The 19,225-nt window shown below is 40.3% G+C and overlaps 1 protein-coding gene and 1 non-coding gene across 3 annotated transcripts; both read right to left on the reverse strand.

Annotated features, from left to right (window-relative positions):
- Nucleotides 1–329: 329 nt before the first annotated feature.
- Nucleotides 330–402, reverse strand: trnat-ugu. The gene has a single exon. It is a non-coding gene; the product is annotated as a tRNA-Thr (tRNA).
- Nucleotides 403–3,559: 3,157 nt separating this feature from the next.
- On the reverse strand, nucleotides 3,560–19,148 carry hhipl1 (HHIP-like 1). Of its 2 annotated transcripts, none has more exons than XM_017682442.2 (9): nucleotides 18,117–19,133; nucleotides 16,378–17,024; nucleotides 14,308–14,451; nucleotides 12,358–12,686; nucleotides 12,080–12,206; nucleotides 10,093–10,238; nucleotides 7,083–7,164; nucleotides 6,495–6,577; nucleotides 3,560–4,410 (listed from the first exon to the last, which is right to left on the reverse strand). In XM_017682442.2, exons 1-9 carry the CDS (start codon nucleotides 18,405–18,407, stop codon nucleotides 3,827–3,829), a joined length of 2,433 nt encoding a protein of 810 aa, XP_017537931.2. In that variant the 5' UTR covers nucleotides 18,408–19,133; the 3' UTR covers nucleotides 3,560–3,826. The 2 variants fall into 2 exon arrangements, with proteins under 2 accessions (XP_017537931.2, XP_037398006.1); XM_037542109.1 differs by having other exon boundaries at nucleotides 4,272–4,410; nucleotides 6,499–6,577; nucleotides 18,117–19,148.
- Nucleotides 19,149–19,225: the final 77 nt, after the last annotated feature.

Raw genomic sequence — 19,225 nt, forward strand, 5'->3', positions numbered from 1 at the left:
TCCACTGTAGTTTCACTGTAAATGTTCAGTATATCTGTAAGTAACATTCAAGTAAATAGCCATTAAATGCAACTGACTGTGAAGTTAAGTGTTACTTGGATGGTCCATTCACCTCAACCTCAAGGTAAAACCTACATCTACTCCTAACCCTATGGTTGTTGATAATCATCTGAACATTATCATAAAGTTTGTTAATGATTTACGCCTTTTGTAGAGCATCTACAGGGGACCATCCATATAGAGGGTGACCTATATATGTTATATTGTTCCTCTGTTCGTGGTTCCAATGACTATTCCGTCCATAATGCTGGTAATGAAAAGAGGAACCGAGGCCCCAGCGAGGATCGAACTCGCGACCCCTGGTTTACAAGACCAGTGCTCTAACCACTGAGCTATGGAGCCATGCGCAACCGCCTGAAAACATAGTATACAGACTTGGATAAACGTTTACCTCTTCTTTAACTCGTGTATATCCATTTTCTACGCAAATTTCATGTTCATCTGCAATCCTGTGCGGATATATTATAACGCTAATGTTTTCTGCGTTTATCTACTTTTCAAGTGGCCGCTGTTTGCTAGCGGTTAGCTCTCTTCAAACACGGCTAAAGCACCCTTTTATCTTAGCTATACATGCTTTACAAAAGATTAACGCTAAATGTTCTCTAAAACTACTATCTTTGAGGGTAGTTTGTGTTTTTTCTGTGATCATGTGCTGTTTTATACCGTGTATCAGTCTAGCCAACGTTGGCTAGCAAACGTTACTTTAGCTATCTCGTCTGAACACATCTAAGGTTGGTTCTGATAGCTAAACTAACTTTATCTCCCTATCCTGTTAAATATGGCTTACAATCTTCCTTAGCTAGGCTGATTACTGGCTGTGCTGTGTTACAGATGTTAACCCATGTAAGTTATACTTACTTAAACATGACATTTGTTCGGATAAATATGGGTAGTTGTGGTTAGCTTGTGCTAAATGGGGGACATTACGCCTCTAGTGATAACTAATATGGAGGATATTCGGTCCAAATTAAATGTTGGGTTAGATTATGATGACAAATGATTTGTGTTGAATTACCATCAGTGTTCGTTGTCATGCTGGGAGAAACGCAGATGCTGGCTGTGGAGGTGAGCACAAAAAGCGAAAACACTTTTAAAGGCAGCACAATTCCGTCACAGTTGTCCTCATGTATGTCTACTAACCTAGACATACACTGATCAGCCATAACATTAAAACCACCTCCTTGTTTCTACACGTATTGTCCATTTTATGAGCTCCACTTACTATATAGGTGCACTTTGTAGTTCTACAATTACAGACTGTAGTCCATCTGTTTCTCTGCATACTTTTTAGTGTCCTTTTGCCCTGTTCTTCAATGGTCAGGACCACCACAGGACCAGAGGATTAGATCAGGACAAGAACAGATATTATTTGGGTAGGTTATTATTCTCAGCACTACCGTGGCACTGACAGCTAGTGGCGTGTTAGTGTGTGTTGCACACGGGTGGATCAAACACAGCAGTGCTGCTGAAGTTTTATAACACTTTGACCAATCTCTGTCCACTCTATTAGACCTTCTTGATGCGCCTTGTAGATGTAAAGTCAGAGACGATAGCTCATCTGCTGCTGCGCAGTTTGTGTCAGTCATCCTCTAGTCCTCCATCAGTCGTCAGAGGACGCTGCCCACAGGAGGCTGTTGGCTGGACGTTTTTGGTAGATGTAATGTTATCAGTCCAGCAGCGACATTGAGGTGTTTAAAACTCCAGCAGTACTGCTGTGTCTGATCCACACGTACCAGCGCAGCACACACTAACACACCACCGGATCAGTGTCACAGCAGACCTGAGAACCCATTATATGAGATACACTATATGAACAAACATATTGGGACACCTACAAATTTTACCTGCAGGAGTTCTATTGACATTCCATTCCAAATCAATAGGCATTAATCTGGAGTGGGCCCCCCCTCAGCAGCTGTAACAGCTTCCACTCTTCTGGGAAGCTTTCTACAAGATTTTGCCTGTGGGAATATTTGCCCATTCATCCAGAAGAGCATTTGTGAGGTCAGACATTGATGTTGGATGAGAGGGCCGGGCTTGCAATCTCTGTTCTAGTTCATCCCAAAGGTGTTCAGTGGGGCTGAGTTCATGGCTCTGTGAGGGCCAGTTAAGCTTTTTCACCCCAAACTCACCCAGTCAGGCCTTTATGGGCCTTGCTTTGTGCACTGGGGCTCAGTCATGCTGGAACAGAAACATTCTTCTCCAAACTGTTCTCAAAAAGTTGGAAGCATACAGTTGGAAGCGTCTTGGTCTGCTGAAGCGTTAAAATTTCCCCTCACTGGAAGGGGCCTGGGCCAACTCCTGAAAAAATAACCCCATAATATTGTAGCATTATCCCTCCTCCAATACGCTTTACAGTTGGCACAAGGCAGTCAGGCAGGTAATGTTTTCCTGGCATTCTCCAAACCCAGACTTGTCCATCAGACTGGCAGATAGAGAGGTGTGATTCATCACTCCACAGAATACGTTTCCACTGCTCCAGAGTCCAGTGGCGGTGTGCCTTACATCACTCTATCTGACGCTTGACATTGTGCTTAGTGATCTAAGGCTTGCATGCAGCTGCTCGGCAATGGAAACCCATGCCCTGAAGCCCCTGGCACACAGTTTTTGTGCTGATGTTAATGTCAGAGGAGGTTTGGAACTCAGCAGTTAGCAGTGTTAGTGACTTTTATGCACTATCCTCCTCAGCACTTGGTGGCCTGCTCTGTAACTGTACATGGTCTGACACTTTGTGACTGAGTTGCTGTGGATCCTAAATGCTTCAGCTTTTCAATCATACCACTCACATTGATTATGGAATATGTATGAAGGAAGAATATTCCTAAATTGACCTTTTGCAATGCTGGCATCCCATTACAGTACCACACTCAAATTCAATGAGCTCTTTAGAACAACCGATTCTTTCACAAATGTTGCAAGAGGCTAGGTGCTTGACTTTTTACATCTGTGGTAATAGGGCTGAATGAAACACCTGAATTTAGTGATTAGAAGTGTGTCCCAAAAACTTTTGTGCATGTAATGTCATTTGATGATTGTCAAGACTGAAATAAGTCCCTACATTACATTGTCTAAGTCTGTAAGATCACCCTGTAGAAGAAAGATGTCCATGCCACCAAACAACATTCCTTGTATAATTCAAAAACTTAATAAGATACTGGCCAAATGCATTCAAAAACAGTTTTAATTGCAAGGATTATAAGACGTTATAGCAGTTAGTTTAGTGTATTTTGTAATACTGCTGCCTTCCATGCAACACACTATGGTTTGATTCCTTTGCAAGTGCACCACACTATACTAATAAGAGTCCTTGGGCAAGACTCCTAACGCTGCATGTGCCCACATAATATGATTAACCTGCAATTATCTCTAGATAAGAGGACTTGTACAGATGTTTCGCTCATTCCCATTCCAAAATGTCTCTGTGAAATTTGTTAGTGTGCTTGCAAAAGGAAAGTTATGACTAATTTATTGGGCATTTTAGAAGAGAACAGACACTCCATTTTTATGGTAATTCACAGAATTATTTATTGAGAAATACAAAATATGAGCTAGGTATTCACATATTTTATGGACCGTGATACACAAGTATATGCAAGAGTGAATGGCATGATCTGCAACAATTAAAACCTGAAATAAAGGTTATTAAGTAAGATTTGTTTTCGATTCAATGGATGAGGTAGACCTATGTGCTACTTTTCAAGGTCAGTGACTCTTTTTCCACCTGAACTTTGCACAGAGGCCTTTCTGACTGTAGTCCTGCATTACGCTAATGTTCAACGACCTCTGAATGACCGCAAATCACACCTGCATCCTCATAATGAGCACAGTTGTGGGTGCCTACACCCGCATGCTGGCAGTCCAGAAGGGTGTCCTCTGTACCCTCACACTGCACGTCATCTAGCAGGATCTTCAGATGGTTTCCTTCTCCAAACTCAGAGTGTTTGGAGGCCTTTAGTGCATAGTGGAAGCCCAGCTGTCTGCAGACCACAGCAGCGTTCTTGGTGTTCCAGAGATCATCACAGACTGTCCCCCACTCGCCGTTGGCATATATTTCCACTCTCCCACGGTCCTTCTGGCCATATTCATCTCCAGCCAGTCTCACAGCCCCACTGTATAAGCCGCTCTCAGGCTTATGCTTGCCTTTTCTGCGTCTGCCTTTACGTGGACGGGACTGCCTCCGAGGTCTGGTTGTTGTAGTGCTTGGAGATGGCGTGGTCCTGCCCATGGCCTCCTCCTGCTCCCTAAGCGAATCCAATAACTCCTGAAGCCAGTCTGAGGTGACCCGTGGAGATTCTGTTGGCTGGACTTCAACATTCGGCCGTTTTGTTGGTGTGTCAACACCAGTTAATGCTGTAGAGAAGACATTTGAATCATTTAATAAGTTAGAGTATTTTGGCAGTTGTAGTACAGTATTCTGATCTTTGAAATTATGCTACAGGAACATTAATGGACTACTGGTTATTGCATTAATATCAATGCCAATTAATGCTGTGGAGGTGAGATTTGAAAATAATGAAAAAGGCCAATTATATCTGTAATGAATTATTTTGCCATTTTAATACATCTTGACTAGAGATTAGCAATTTAAAATATCACTTTAAACATCTGTTAAACATCAATTTAAACATCTGTCTAATAATGATTTTCCTTTGGAGAAGTTTTTTTTCCTTAAGGCCTTTCCTTAAGGTTTTGTTTTGCTATTGTAATACATTTTTGAAATGTGCTGTGATACCATTAATACAGTAATTATTTTCATACTGAAATCAGTATAAATGGATGCTGTTAATGCTGAAACGTTTAATAAGGCAAATAATTTTGCTATTTTATTTTATTCTTTTTTATTATGGAATTGCAAATTGTGCTATGTTAAAATGCATGCAATATTTGTTATTCCTACCAGCTAATGGTGTGAAGGTGGTAAATAATTGCATTATGTAATAATTCTGACAGGCCTAATGCTGTGGAGGTTGTGTTTAACATCAGCTAATAGAACTGATTATGTTGCTACTTTCATACAATATACTAGCCTTTACAAAGTATGCTAAGACAACATTAGTGCAATATTCATCAGTTTTATCACACATCATATAACCAGACTATATTCATGAGCATTGTCCAAACCCAACAAGGTACTGCCAAGATACACTATATTTCCGAAAGTATTCAGTCGTCTGCCTTCACAAGCATACGAACATCCCATATGAACATCCCATTCTTAATCCATAGGGCTAATATGATGTTGGCTCATTCTTTGCAGCTATAATAGCTTCAACTCTTCTGGGAAGGCTTTCCACAAGGGTTAGGACTGTGTTTATGGAAATTTTTGACCAATCTTCCAGAAGTGCACTTGTGAGGTCAGACTAATGTTGGACTAGGCCTGGCTCACAGTCTCCGCTCTAATTCATCCAAAAGGTGTTCTGTCGGGTTGAGGTCAGGACAATTTTAAGTTCTTCCACACCAAACTCGCTCATCCATTTCTTTATGGACCTGCTTTGTGTACTGGTGCGCAGTCATGTTGGAACAGAAAGGGGCCGTCCCCAAACTGTTCCCACAAAGTTGGGAGCATGAAATAGTCCAAAATCTCTTGGTGCTGAAGCATTAAGAGTTCCTTTCACTAGAACTAAGGGGCCGAGCCCAACTCCTGAAAAACAACCCCACACCATAATCCCCCCCCTCCACTAAACTTTAAACTTGGCACAATGCAGTCAGACAAGTACCGTTGTCCTGGCAACCACCAAACCCAGACTCGTCCATGGGATTCCCAGACGGAGAAGCGTGATTCATGACTCCAGAGAACACATCTCCGCTGATCTAGAGTCCAGTGGTGGCGCTTTACACCACTGCATTCAGCACTTTACATTGTGCTTGGAGATGTAAGGCTTGTTTGCAGCTGCTCGGCCATGGAAACCCATTCCGTTAAACTCTCTACGCTGTTCTTGAGTTAATCTGAAGGCCACATGAAGTTTGGAGGTCTGTAGTGATTGACTCTGCAGAAAGTTGGTGACCTCTGCACACTATGCGCCTCAGCATGCGCTGACCCCACTCTGTCATTTTACGTGGCCGACCACTTTGTGGCTGAGTTGCTGTCGTTCCCAATCGCTTCCACTTTGTTATAATCCCACTGACAGTTGACTGTGGAATATTTAGTAGCGAAGAAATTTCACGACTGGACTTGTTGCACAGGTGGCGTCCGATCACGGTACCAAGCTGGAATTCATTGAGTTCCTAAGAGCGACCCATTCTTTCACTAATGTCTGTAGAAGCAGTCTGCAGGCCTAGGGGTTTGAAACACCTGAATTCAATGATTTGGATGGGTGACCGAATACTTTTGGAAATACAGTGTATTTGTACAAACTATTGTGTTATAAACAGACAACTGTTGACCATCACACATTATAAGAAGTATAAAGCCTTCGCTGGGCTAGAAAACATACTTTCCTTTGGCTTGAACTTTATGAGTTTGCTTTTGACTCGGACTGGAACGGGGTCATAATGGCATTTCCTAGGAGGAGCACGTCTGTAATAAAATAAACAATCCTCTTTGATTTGTTCCCCAACAGACACAAGCTTGTGGAATCAACACAAATCAGATACAAACAACCTGATGAACATTCTGAGGAAAAAGTTTCAAAAGTAAATACTGCACTGAAGTAAGACAGAGAGCAGAAATCACATTATAGCTGTGTAGAACTTGAACTGTAGTCCAGCTAACTTAATCCATGCCAGTGAGAGAGAGATTTACATGACAGCAGTGCATCGGCTGCCAAGCCAGGCTTTTCACTTCATATGAGCTCAGTCACACAGACAGTAACTTATAAACTTGTTTTTTCATGCAATGGGAGACTGAACTTCACTGTACATTTAAAGTAACATTTAAAAACAACTGTTTTTTGTGTGTGTAGTGACTGTGCAGCTTAATAATGAGCAGATGTGCATTCACTCAAGAAGCTTCTTTTGAGGAAGAATCAATTGCGCTGACGCAGCACATTCTGAACTGCGGTTGTGGTCTACAAAGTCCTTACCGAGAGGGATCAACGATTTTATACACAACACCAGTGGCTGACGTTGCACTTGGAACTCCAGTGGACATGAAGTAGAGTTCACCTAATCACACAGACAGAAGGAGCAGAGACACATAGCATTCAGGTCATTACCTGAGTTCACTGTCTTAACAAATCCTTATGTTTGTGTGGCTAATTTTTCAGGAGAAGAAACAAACGGCTCTTATTTTTAATGTCTGTTGAAGGATCCATGTATGTACAGAAGTCCAGAGATGCCATAAGCTGGATTGTTATCTTGAGATCACAAGATAATTCAATCGTTATCTCAAGATAGCAATCCAGAAAATCATAACTTCCTCATGGCCTCTCCGGGCTTAGGTATATTCTACATTTTCTTGTATTTTATTTTTCCACATATAACATCGATGTAGTTTCATGTACCAAAAATGTTCATAATTATGTTTACATGACCATTTCTGAAATTCTCATCATCCATTGGAACTAAACAGGCTGTTTCTGTTTACTGCTGTTTCTGCTGTTACTGTTTATTACTTTAAAATTGATATATGTAAATAAGCTCTGTTCTGATTGTCTGCCCTGCATGGTGCCTCAATCAAAAAGTACTCAGAGCTGAAACACTTCTTATAACTTCATTATGAGTGGGCGGAGCTAAACTGTTTTAGGTTTAATAGTGCATAGATATAAATAAGTTGGTTCTTGTGAATTCACAACGGGCTGTTTTTGCATATGTGAACCATGTGGTCTGAGTATTGAATGGTATGTTTTGAAACTTTGTGTTTACATGTTACATCAAACTTTGGTATTTCATAAAAGCAAGGGAAATTTGGTTTCCAATTATATGGGCCCTTTAATGTTACAAGTACCTAGTGGCCAGTTCATCATAAAATAATCACACAAAATAAAAGGCATCTGTTGTTTTGGTAATACTTTCTTTAACATTCCCCTAAGTCAGGTATCGGGAAGCCAAATGTTAAGAAGAGTCATTTTGTCCTTTCAACAAAAATCAAACCACTTTGGGAGCCACAATGATTCATGTCCATTTTACTGAAGTGACGTTTTACCATCTTAGCTAAAAAATGTCTCTTAATATGCCAGCTAATGTCCTAGTACAGACAAAAGAAAATGTAAAAATGTTGTCCCCATTCCACCTTAAATGGTGCCTGAGAGGCCAGAATGTAACCGCTGCACCATTTAAGGTGGAACGGGATAATTAAAACAAGAAGCTGGTGAATGAGGAACTGACTTCAGCGTAACGACTTTTTAGTGTTTGACAATTTTTTCGTTGCAGATTAAACATATCAGAAAACCACCCAGAGTGATTATAAATACAAATAAGTCCATTCAGCTCCAAATTACTGATGTTCTTCTTAAATCTTTCTCTTTGCTTTGTTATTAGCTACTAGCTAGGTGAGATTGTTGTCTGCATTGCTATGGTGCATTGCTACCAGCTTCTGCATGCCAACCTTCAGAGTGAAAGTGTGAATTAGCAGTTTTACATTAACTCCAGCGTTTAAGACCATTTAGCGTTAAAACTGTTAGAATGACCAGTAGAGCTTTATTTTACTGCAAAGGAGGATTATTTTATTTTTATTTAAAAATCTAATTCTGCTTTGGAGCCACAGCAGGGCAGTAAAAGAGCTGCATACAGGTCCAGAGCCACATGTTGCCGACCCATATCCTAAGTTTACTTACCAGGTAAGTGATATTAACAACATAAATATTTTGTAAGTTTCAAGACAGTCTAATTAAATTAGCCTGAAATATCCAGCTGGTTCAACCATAGAAAAGGAGTCAATGTTCTAACTTAAAATAATAAGTAACCTGGTTGTCTTAAACTGTTGAGTACAGTGAACTTCAAGTAACAAATGAACAGAAGGAAGATTACTGTTCTACAGTGGAAGCATTAACTGGGTGAGGCACAAACTTCAATATGCTAATTATTGTGAGAAAATTGGAGATAAACACCAGGCAGTCTGACTTAATTACACTGACATGTAATGAAAAGAACATATTTCATAATTGGACAATTGTTTGGCATTCCAAAGAAGTAAGTACAAACATGTTCACACCATATTTCTCTGTAATCCCACATGTATAGCCAAGATAGTAAACTGGAAAGACCTCTCAGTACCAGGCAGTTATACTTACATATAAACGTCAAAGTACATGTTTTGTTGATTTGCTGAGTGAAAACAAGTGAACATATCGTCCACAGGGAGCAAATAGTGCACAATTTCTATTTCTTTTCTGAGTTTGACACATTGGAAAATAAAACATAAAAGAATCAAATATACCATAACATTTACACAGGTAACATGTTATGGTATATTTTTTTCCAAATTGGAAAATTCAGCAAATAAACGGTAATTGTGCAATAAAATTTAACAAGGGGTGCCTAAACTTTTGCACACAGCTGTATGAAAAGGTGATACAAGTTATAGTATGTACCTGCCAATTCCTTAGAAACAAAACTGAATCCGAAGCAACAATTTTTACTGTTTTACTGGGTCTTGGAGACTTTTGACAGCAACCTTCCTCTCTAAACATGTATCATTAGAGTGAAAGTGTGAGTTTGTTTTTCCTTTCAACTTTGTTGCTGTAAATTATTGTACAGCACTGTTATTCAATTATGGGACAATTCACTATGTCCTGTTTACATCCTGTTCAGTGTAATTTAGTCAGACTGTCTTGGTGTTGGTGTGCTTTTTGTTACCTAAAATGTCCTCACAGTACTTTGGAGTTTGTACCTCACACTTAGCTGGTTAATACCAGAACTTCAGGGTCTGTAAAAAAGCATCACCATTTCTTTTTTATGGTGTATATATATAAAAAAAACCCTAAAACTGTGAAGTTATTGATATGACAGTGACAGTTTATGGAAGAAGTGAGCTACAATAATAGCTTTGTGTCAGTGAAAAAATGCTTTTAATTGCACATCTATTAATTGTAAAGGAGCTTTGGCAAAGTGTCAGCAGCCTGGGAAGGGACTACATGTTCTTTGGCGTCATACCTGCCTCATCCTCTGCAAAAGAAATGATATACGGGTAGTAGTTATTGATGAGGCCTGGAAAGGCACAGGTCTGGCCCAAGCCCATACAGATCTCACTGTAGTCCCACTGCCGTGTGTTCCTGTTCTCCTTTAGGCTCATCATACGTCTGCAGGACACAAACATTTACATTATTTTACTTTGTTTAAGTGTTTCTTAGTAGCAAAGTCTTTAAGAGTAAACGCCTGCACGGCATGGAATAATATCTTGGCAGGTTACATCATTTTAAAGGGTTCATGTAATAAAAAAACAAACTTTCCTCACTGTTTTGTTAAAATTGTTAAAGTTTCAAAATGTGCCGTTCACTCTTCAGTCCATACAGTTCATATATGGAAGCTACGTGGCAAAAACAGCCTGTTTTGATTTGTTGTTTTTGTGATGTCACAAAATCCAACACATTTACATATATCTCCCTATTTGGCAAACAGCAGTTTGGCCCCGCCCACACAAGTTGAAGTTATAAGGAGTGTTTTAGCCCAGCACAACAGAGGGCAGCCAATCAGAATGGAGGCCATGTATATCCATCAGTCTTAAAGGTACAATAACAAACACAACCTATAGGATAAGGAGAGGTAAGAAAATCGACATGTAAATATATAAATTATGGCTGTTTTTAATACATAAAACCACATTTTGGGGCTCACTTTATTGGATAGTCCACTATTCTCAATTATAGATTATTTACAGTTGTTCAGTTGTTATTTACAGATGTTCAAAGTGTTAACTATCTGTTGAAACTATTTTCTAAGCAGTGGTGGGGTTAAGGTTAGGATTTGGACCAAGGTAAGCGTTGGGTTTAGGTTTTGGGTTGAGATTAAGGTTAGGGTTAGGCTCAGAGTCAGGTTTACAGTTAAAGAAAAGTTGGCCAATTTAGTAGATATTTAGTTGAATGTAATTTGAAGGTAAATTAAGTATCTATAAAGCATCTAAAGTGGACTATCCAAATAATGTGTTGCCAAACACTATAGTACACCTCAGGGGGGAAAAATAAATACAAGAAACATGTACGATATGAGCCCTTTAAATCTAGTCAATATATACAATATTTCACAGTTTGAGATTGTGGTGAGAGTACTATCACAGTATATAACTTATTCTACATATTTGTACTTACATAGTATAGTTTAGTACTTATATAGTATAGTACATTAATATATTATAGTAATTTTATGTTTTGGAAGACAATTTTGCTTGTTTCAGACTATCTGCATGCAGAATAATATCACTAGACTAAAGTACTTAAAACAAGTAAAACATCTAGAATTAAGCTGAATAATAATATAATATTCTCACAAAAATCTCATGATGAGAAATATTACATATAGTGACTGCATTTAAGATGTTTTCATTTGCCAAAATATCATTTTAACAGTGTGATAATGGAAAATAGGCACAAATAAACAAATATTATCCAATAAAATTAAAACTAACTTGTTAAACTGTGTTAAACTGTATTAAATGTCGACCATTGAAATGTTCAGTAGCAGTCCACTTCCACAAGTATTCTAGGTTAATACTATATGCATAACCTATAGTACATACAGTCATATGCCAAAGTTTGGGCACCCATTGTCAAAGTACATTTTGTTGATTTTCTGAGTGAAAATAAGGCATTTTCTATTAATTTGCTTAATTTAACACCTTGCAAAAAATGAAACATAAAATGTGGCCTGTGCAAAGGTTAAAGCATATTTTATGTCTTATAGTTCTGTTTTACTGTATGTTAAACTTAGCAAGTAAATAGAATTTATGAACATTTAGAAAAATTGGCACAGAAATGTCATGTTTGAGTTTAATCTTAAGTGTGCTCTCTGTAGAGGACGTGTAAACTTATTTTTGCTTAGAAAATCAACAAAGCATAATCTCCCTGGGGGTGTTCAGACTTTTGCACCTGACTGTGTTTGATGTTTCCTCAAAATGATGGGTGATTTCACAGTTTTTAACACTTACCCACTCATAAAGTCTCCAAATATATACATTCCATTCAAATTTGGGTTTTCACAGCCTCTGTACACGTATCCCCCTGTTACTGATTTCCCCTTTTTATGGGGATATGCATAAATTGGAAGAACGTCATCTAAAGGGAACAGGAAAAAATACCCACTTAATTGATATTGCAATACTCATAACACTATACAGCATAAATATATCAGTCCCTAAATGAGAAGTCAAGACAAAGAACAACATTTATTTGACTGCATTGCTGTCCACTAACACAGGATGCCTACCTAAAGAGCTGTTGGCACAGAGTTTCTTGTCATAACAAGAGAAGCCTTCTTTTGCTCTCCAGCCATAGTTCCTGCCTTTCTCCACTATATCTATCTCTTCGTATTTATTCTGGCCCACATCTCCACAGAAGATGCGCCCTTTCCCTTCCTTGGTGTGAGGGTCCCCTCTGTCCACAGAACACCTCCACATGTTCCGCACCCCATAGGCATACACCTCCGGCCGGGCATCACGTTCATGGACAAATGGATTATCAGGAGGAATTCTGTACAGAGGCCCCCTGTCATTGTCATCCACATCTATGCGCAGGACTTTACCCAGGAGAGCAGATCTAGATATAAAAAAATCATATAAACAAACATATAATTAGTCACCTGAATAACTTTACTTCAGTATTCATTTGTTATGTGTGTCACTATTTATTAGGCCTGGAATATCAAGTTACTGTCCCCTTATCAAGTTATTTGGTGGGTCCCTATCTGGCTATCTTTTTTTTGGTTTGTCAGTGAAGGCCTATACAGCACCACGATAGCATCATACTAACCGCAGTGTTGGACACATCAGTGCTATGTTTTTCCAATTGATTCAAAACAATAGTAAGATTATGCACTCATTAACAAAAGCACAGGTTAATCAATGCAACAAAAAGCATGTGTCCACTCTTCACAAGCAACACATTTACCTCAATGAACATGACAAATTGAAATCGAACAGCTGAAATGTACATAATAAAGATGGAAAACATTATCAAAATTAAAAACTGTCAAGCATCCTAACTAAAGCATACCCCCATGATGGGTGGGGAAAATGTTGTGCTTTTCTATTTATATCTTACCTTTGATGACAGTTTGCAGATCATTGCTGACAAGAACGATGGACCTTATTTCTTTGACTCAGGTGACATTTTATATTTGCCTTAGAAATTGTAGTCTTATACTCTTCAGAAGTATCAGGTCTTGCTTTTACAGATGCTCCAGTCACATCTTTTGAACATTTGGGGCTTCGAATTTAAAGTACATGCTATCACAGGGATGCTAACTCATTATTAAAAGCCCTGAAAACTTGTCTGAAGCAATGTAGGATAGTTGAACAGTTGCTGAGCAGTCATGGAGGAGAAAATGATCAGCAGTTTAAAGACATGGAAAGACATGGAGAGCATCTGAATTATCATGGCCTGAAACACAATGACAATTTTTTTTTCTTTCACTTTGCAATTGCTCTCGGGGCTCCCCTGCTGACTTGGGCTCCTAGGAAGGCTGCTATAAAACCCTTTGGAATCAGAAGCTTTGCCTTTTTTAATATACACAAATAAGCCAATGAAGCAAAAAAGAGCAAAGATGCTGATAAGAAAAACGCAAGTGAAAATAATAGACTTGATGACTAAAACTCAATAGATCTTGTTTTGACAGGTGTAAGAAGTGTGTCTAACACAGCTGGTGCTGACTAAAGCACTGATTAAAATGAATGTGTATCTGTTCCCTCAGACAGTCAATGGAAAAACACTGTAAATGTTGTTTTTTAGGCTGATTTTGAAAACAAGTATTCGTGCACTCGTTCAGAAACAGATGGGTATTCAAAGCCTGCTGCTCTGCCCAGGCATAATATTAATGTAATGTAATGCTACATTACTTTCCATCTTTGTGCCAAGACAGACTGTAACACCTGGATCTAACATGATGTTTCTTTTTGGAATCATCTGCTGAGGCTTTACCAGGTGAGAAATAACATTCTAATAACCTGATCACTCAGACAGAATAGAAAGAGAAGTGCAGCAGTCGTTAGATCATGATGAAGAGATTCAGTTGCACCCAGTCAATGTGAAAAGTACTATGAACCAGTGGACAAGAAGCATGAAGGACATTCAGAACAGAGTGCTTGACCACTTAAGCAAGGATTATGGCTCTTAATGCAAAACACACCACCAGTTTGGGTGATTGTTTTTCCAGACTTACTTGTTCTGTGCATTTCCAAATTTTCCAAAGGGATCTCCAGCCATGCCACCATCCCCAGTGAAGATGTACAAGTACCCATCATCAGCAAAGAGGAGCTGGCCTCCGTTATGATTAGAGGCAGGTTCATCGATCTCCAGTATAACTCTGAGAAAACAATAGCATTCAGTGGCAACTCCACTTAACATCAAGTTATCCTGGGAACATGAGAAGCCTAAAACAGCTTAGCCCCACCCATTCTATGCTGAAGTTATAAGTAGTGTTTCAGCCTGGACTACATTTTGAATGACACACAGCACAGGACAGCCAATCAGAATAGAGCTCATTTACCTGCATTACTCTTAAAGGCACTGTAGCTTAAACAGTCTGTTTAATTGTAAGGAATAAAGAGAGCTTGGAAAATCGTCGTATACAAATGAATTGTTTTTGGAACCTACAGTGCCTATAAAAAGTTGTCACCCCCTTTTTCTTTTCTTATTATCACAGAAAATGACATGAAACTTTTTTACTATGTGTTATATTTTCTTTCTTATGCCAAAGTGAAAACAGATCTCTGCACAGTGATTAAAATGAATTACAAATATAAAACCCCCGTCATGTCAGTACCTAGAAGATGTGCCTTAGGCAGCAAGTACAGCCTTGAGTCTGAGTGGACAGGTCCCTATTAGCTTTGCACATTTGGACACAACACTTTTTTCCCATTCTTGTTTGCAAAACTGCTCAAGCTCTGTCAGGTTGCATGGGGATTGTGAGTGAACAGCCTTTTTCAGGTCCAGTCGCAAAATTTAAAGGAATAACTGACATAACCTGAAACCCCTCCTCCTTCCCTCCTTCCAATTTTACGCTCTATAAATTCCCATTCCTACCTTCTGTTTCCCGTGATGAAGCCCCACCACTAACCCATCTCCTCCTTGTTCCTCAGTCCTATCAGTCCTCCCACAGTTACAAAAGTGGGGTAGGGGGGTGGTGCTTCTAGCTCTAGCCAGAAGCTGCCCAGAACTAGAGCCCAAGACTCAGAGTTCTCTCCCATCCCCCAATCTGTTTCTCTCATACTACCACCATATGTTGAAGACACGGTCCAAACTTGCAAACGCCCAATTAGATTAAGATCTGGACTCTGACTCAGCCAGTCCAGAACATTAACTTTTTTGTTTTTAAGCCATTCCTTTGTAGCTTTGGCTGCATGTTTGGGGTTATTGTTGTGCTGGAAGACAAATGTTCCCTTGTAGCTCAGGTTGTTTTTCAGACTGTATGAGATTTTTCACCAGGATTTTACTGCATTCATTCTACCCTCAACACTTACAAGCCTTCCAATGCCTGCTTTAGAGAAGAGTCCCCACAGCATGACACTGCCACCCCCATGCTTCACAGTGGGGGTGATGTGTTTATGATTATGTTCAGTGGCGTTTAGCCTAGGCCAAAAAGCTCAATGTTGGTCTCATCAGACCATGAAACCTTCTTCCAGCTGACTTCATAGTCTTCCACTAGTCTGTAGCGGTAGCTGTGAGCTTTATTTAACACTGGCTTTCTTTTTGCCATTCTTTCATAAAGCTGTGATTGGTGAAACGCCCAGGCAACAGCTGTATGCACAGTCTCTCCAAACTCCAAACTTGTAGCTCTTTCAGAGAGATGTCTCTTGACGGCCTCCCTCACTAGTATCCTTCTTGCACAAAACTCAGGTTCATGATTGATTTAACTGTACTCTGAGGGATATTCAGTGACTTGAAAATGGTCATGTATCCATCCCCTGACTTGTGGTTTTCACAGTAAAAACTCACAAAATCTTAACTTTAAGAAAAACAATAAAATAGATGAAAAGTGTAGGATATGGCCCTACAAACCATTGCGTTATCTTCTTTAATTCAGGCCAGCTGTTCAGACGTATTGTAATTACACAGTCTAGGTCTGAGATAAGCTGTGTTCTTGACACAAAATGGGACAAAACAAAAAGTGTGCTGTTTATTAACACCTAATTTCTGAGAAAGTCCTCCTACATGCAGTTAAACAACTCAAGTTTATCTACAAACTTAACATGATGGACATTATCAGAACATGCTCACCAGAAAGCCTCACCTTTCTGAACTATGGTCCACCACATTCATATCTGTGGCAGAGATACGGAACTCACTGATACGGATCCTCTCGTCGAAGCCCACTTCTATGGAGTAGTAGACATATAGCTTGCCGTTGTACTTGAAGTTCGGGTGGAAAACTAGTCCTAGGAAGCCTCGCTCATCTCCCTCCCATGGAGAGGTCAGCACAGCCTTGGTGATGTTGAGGAATGGTGTCATCAGCTTCGACTTGTCTGGAAGGTACACCCAAACCAAGCCGATTTGCTCCGCAACGAAAAACCTGTGGGTGCCGTCGTTGGCGTGCACCATAGCCAGAGGGTTCCTGAGTTTGTTTGCTACCTCCTCCAGGCAGAGCTGGAGGCAGCCGTCTGAGTTGGCGGTCACGCGGCCCAGGTTTTTGTTCAACTTCTCGTTGGTCAGGAGATGAGGGTAGCAGTAGTCTTGGTCATCCAGTTCCAGATCCTGACAAAACCTGCTCCGGTCATGCTGAAGTTCTAATAACCTTGAGTCATTAGACAGCAGGGAGATGGTGGACTTGCACTTGAAGTAGAACTGAGAGCAGTAATTTGGGCAGAGTCCAGGAATGGACCTCAGGGGTGTGCTGGGGTCTTCAGCATCAAAAAGGTGGGCAGCGTAAGGAGAACATTCCTGATGAGAAGAAACAGGAAGGGGGGGGGTGAGTTTTGGCAGGCTGCGATACTCCTCATTGCTCATGTTCTGCACGTCCACACAGTACTGCACTTTGGACTCAACTAAACTAGTCCATTCTCTCTACTCTTTTTAATATATTTCATATGTTTTATACATAAAAAACATACTTTAAGGCTTTAAAATAATACTTTAATACTTAAAGTATCATTTGTACACTTTAAAAAGACACTTTAATGCTTACTTTAAAATGTAATTCTTCTCTTTAAAACACTTCACATACTTAAAATTACACTTGAAAAAGTCTTGAATAATATTTTAATACTGAAAGTATAACTTTTATACTTAAAATGATGCTTGACTACTTTTTCCACTTAACGTTGACCTTTTTGAGAACTTTTTAAAAAACTTTGTATACCTAAAAATGATACTTCACAGTTTTTAAAATCACATTTTAATAAAGAAAGTAGAATTCTTATATTTAAAAGAGGTACTTTAACACTCTAAGTCTTTTAAATACCTTTTAAAATTTACTTTAAAGGGCTCATAGCCGGCGTTTTCTTTTATCCTACGTTATTTCCCCTGAGGTCCCCGTAAAATATTTGTGTTGTTTTATGTACAAAAAACAAAACAAAACAAAACAAAACAAAACAAAACAAACAGTCATGAGCTCTGTTCTGATTGGTTGTGCCACACTCTTTATATCTTCTGTTTGAATGGGCGGAGCCAAACTGCTATAGGCTGCATAGGTAGGTATACTGTATGTAAAGGAGCTGGTTCTCCTGACATCAGAAATAATGAATTCAAAATAGGCTGTTTTTATTGTGTAATTTTCACACATGGACTGTATGGAGTGAGCAATGAATGGTAATGTTTACATATGATTTCAAACTCCTTAATTTCAAAAAAGGAAATTCTATTTTCCATGATATGGAAAATCATCATTTATGATAATCATTTACAATCTCTTTAATCTTTTTGAATGGCACTTTAATAGGCTACTGAAAGCATTCCGCATTCCAGAGCACTCAATACTGTCATTTCCCCCCAATGCCCCCCCCCAAAGTCCACTCTTATTAAAGGGCTACTGACCTGGCAGATGAGGTCCTGAACGTACCCTGCGCAGTTGGCATAGCCATAATAGTCGAAGTTGTCCATAATCTCGTAAAACCTATTCATCAGCTGCCGATCCCTGGCATAGTCGCAGCAGCCGAAGTGCTTGTACATAACGCAGAACTGGAGCGCCTGTTGGGACTGAAAAGGGGGCTTAAAGTCCAAGCACTGGGGATGCAGGAGCACAGGTGCTGCCCCAAATCCCAACAAACACAGCCAGACGAAATGCAGACGCCACCGAGCGCCGAGTAACTCGCCAAACCAGCACATGGTGCCTCGTTAATCGGAGCCCAACTTCAGACCCATGAAAGCAGGCGGGCGTTATGCAAGCGCGTGCTGAGGGTCCCCCGCGCGTCCTGACCGCCTTGCTGCACTTTTGCACTTTGCCCGGACTGCAATCACGGAAAGTCAGCGCTCTGTTCGCTCTGACTCCTCCGCTCTAACTCCTCCGCTCTAACTCCTGCTCCCTCTGACTCCTCCGCTCTAACTCCTCCGCTCTAACTCCTGCTCCCTCTGACTCCTCCGCTCTGACTCCTCCGCTCATCCCTCCATGTCTCATTCAGTCCACAGCACCCTTCTGGTTTCTCGCTGAGGCGTCACGTTAACAAACCCCCCGCGTGTTTATTCGCTTCTCCCCGCAGACGTGAAGTCACAGACCACCAAACGCGAGGCTTTCCACTGAAGCGCTGCTTTCCGGCTCGGTTTTCCTGCTGAAGCTCCGTTCCTGGCGTCGGAAACGCCGCGGCGTCCTTGGGAAAATCGCCTATTATGTAACCGTAATTAGCTGAGTAAACATCCTCGCTTTCACAGCCACAGTCTCGCCATTACGTTTCCCCTCTGGCGCTCCAGTGCGCGCTGAGCTGGAGAGGGTTCGGCTCCACGCACCGCCGTCCTGCTCTGGACATGACGGCGCTGAACAGCTGCTTCACTGCGTCGAGAGGAGCTGCTCCTCAACATCGGCTCAGTAGAAGTAGAATAGCTCAGTAGAAGTAACGTTCTATTGCATTAAGTTTAAGTTAAGCGATACTTTTTTGATCCCACAACCCATTTCTCACACACACACACACACACACACACACACACACACA

Source organism: Pygocentrus nattereri, chromosome 10, assembly GCF_015220715.1.
Source record: "Pygocentrus nattereri isolate fPygNat1 chromosome 10, fPygNat1.pri, whole genome shotgun sequence".
Taxonomy (NCBI): Eukaryota; Metazoa; Chordata; class Actinopteri; order Characiformes; family Serrasalmidae; genus Pygocentrus; species Pygocentrus nattereri.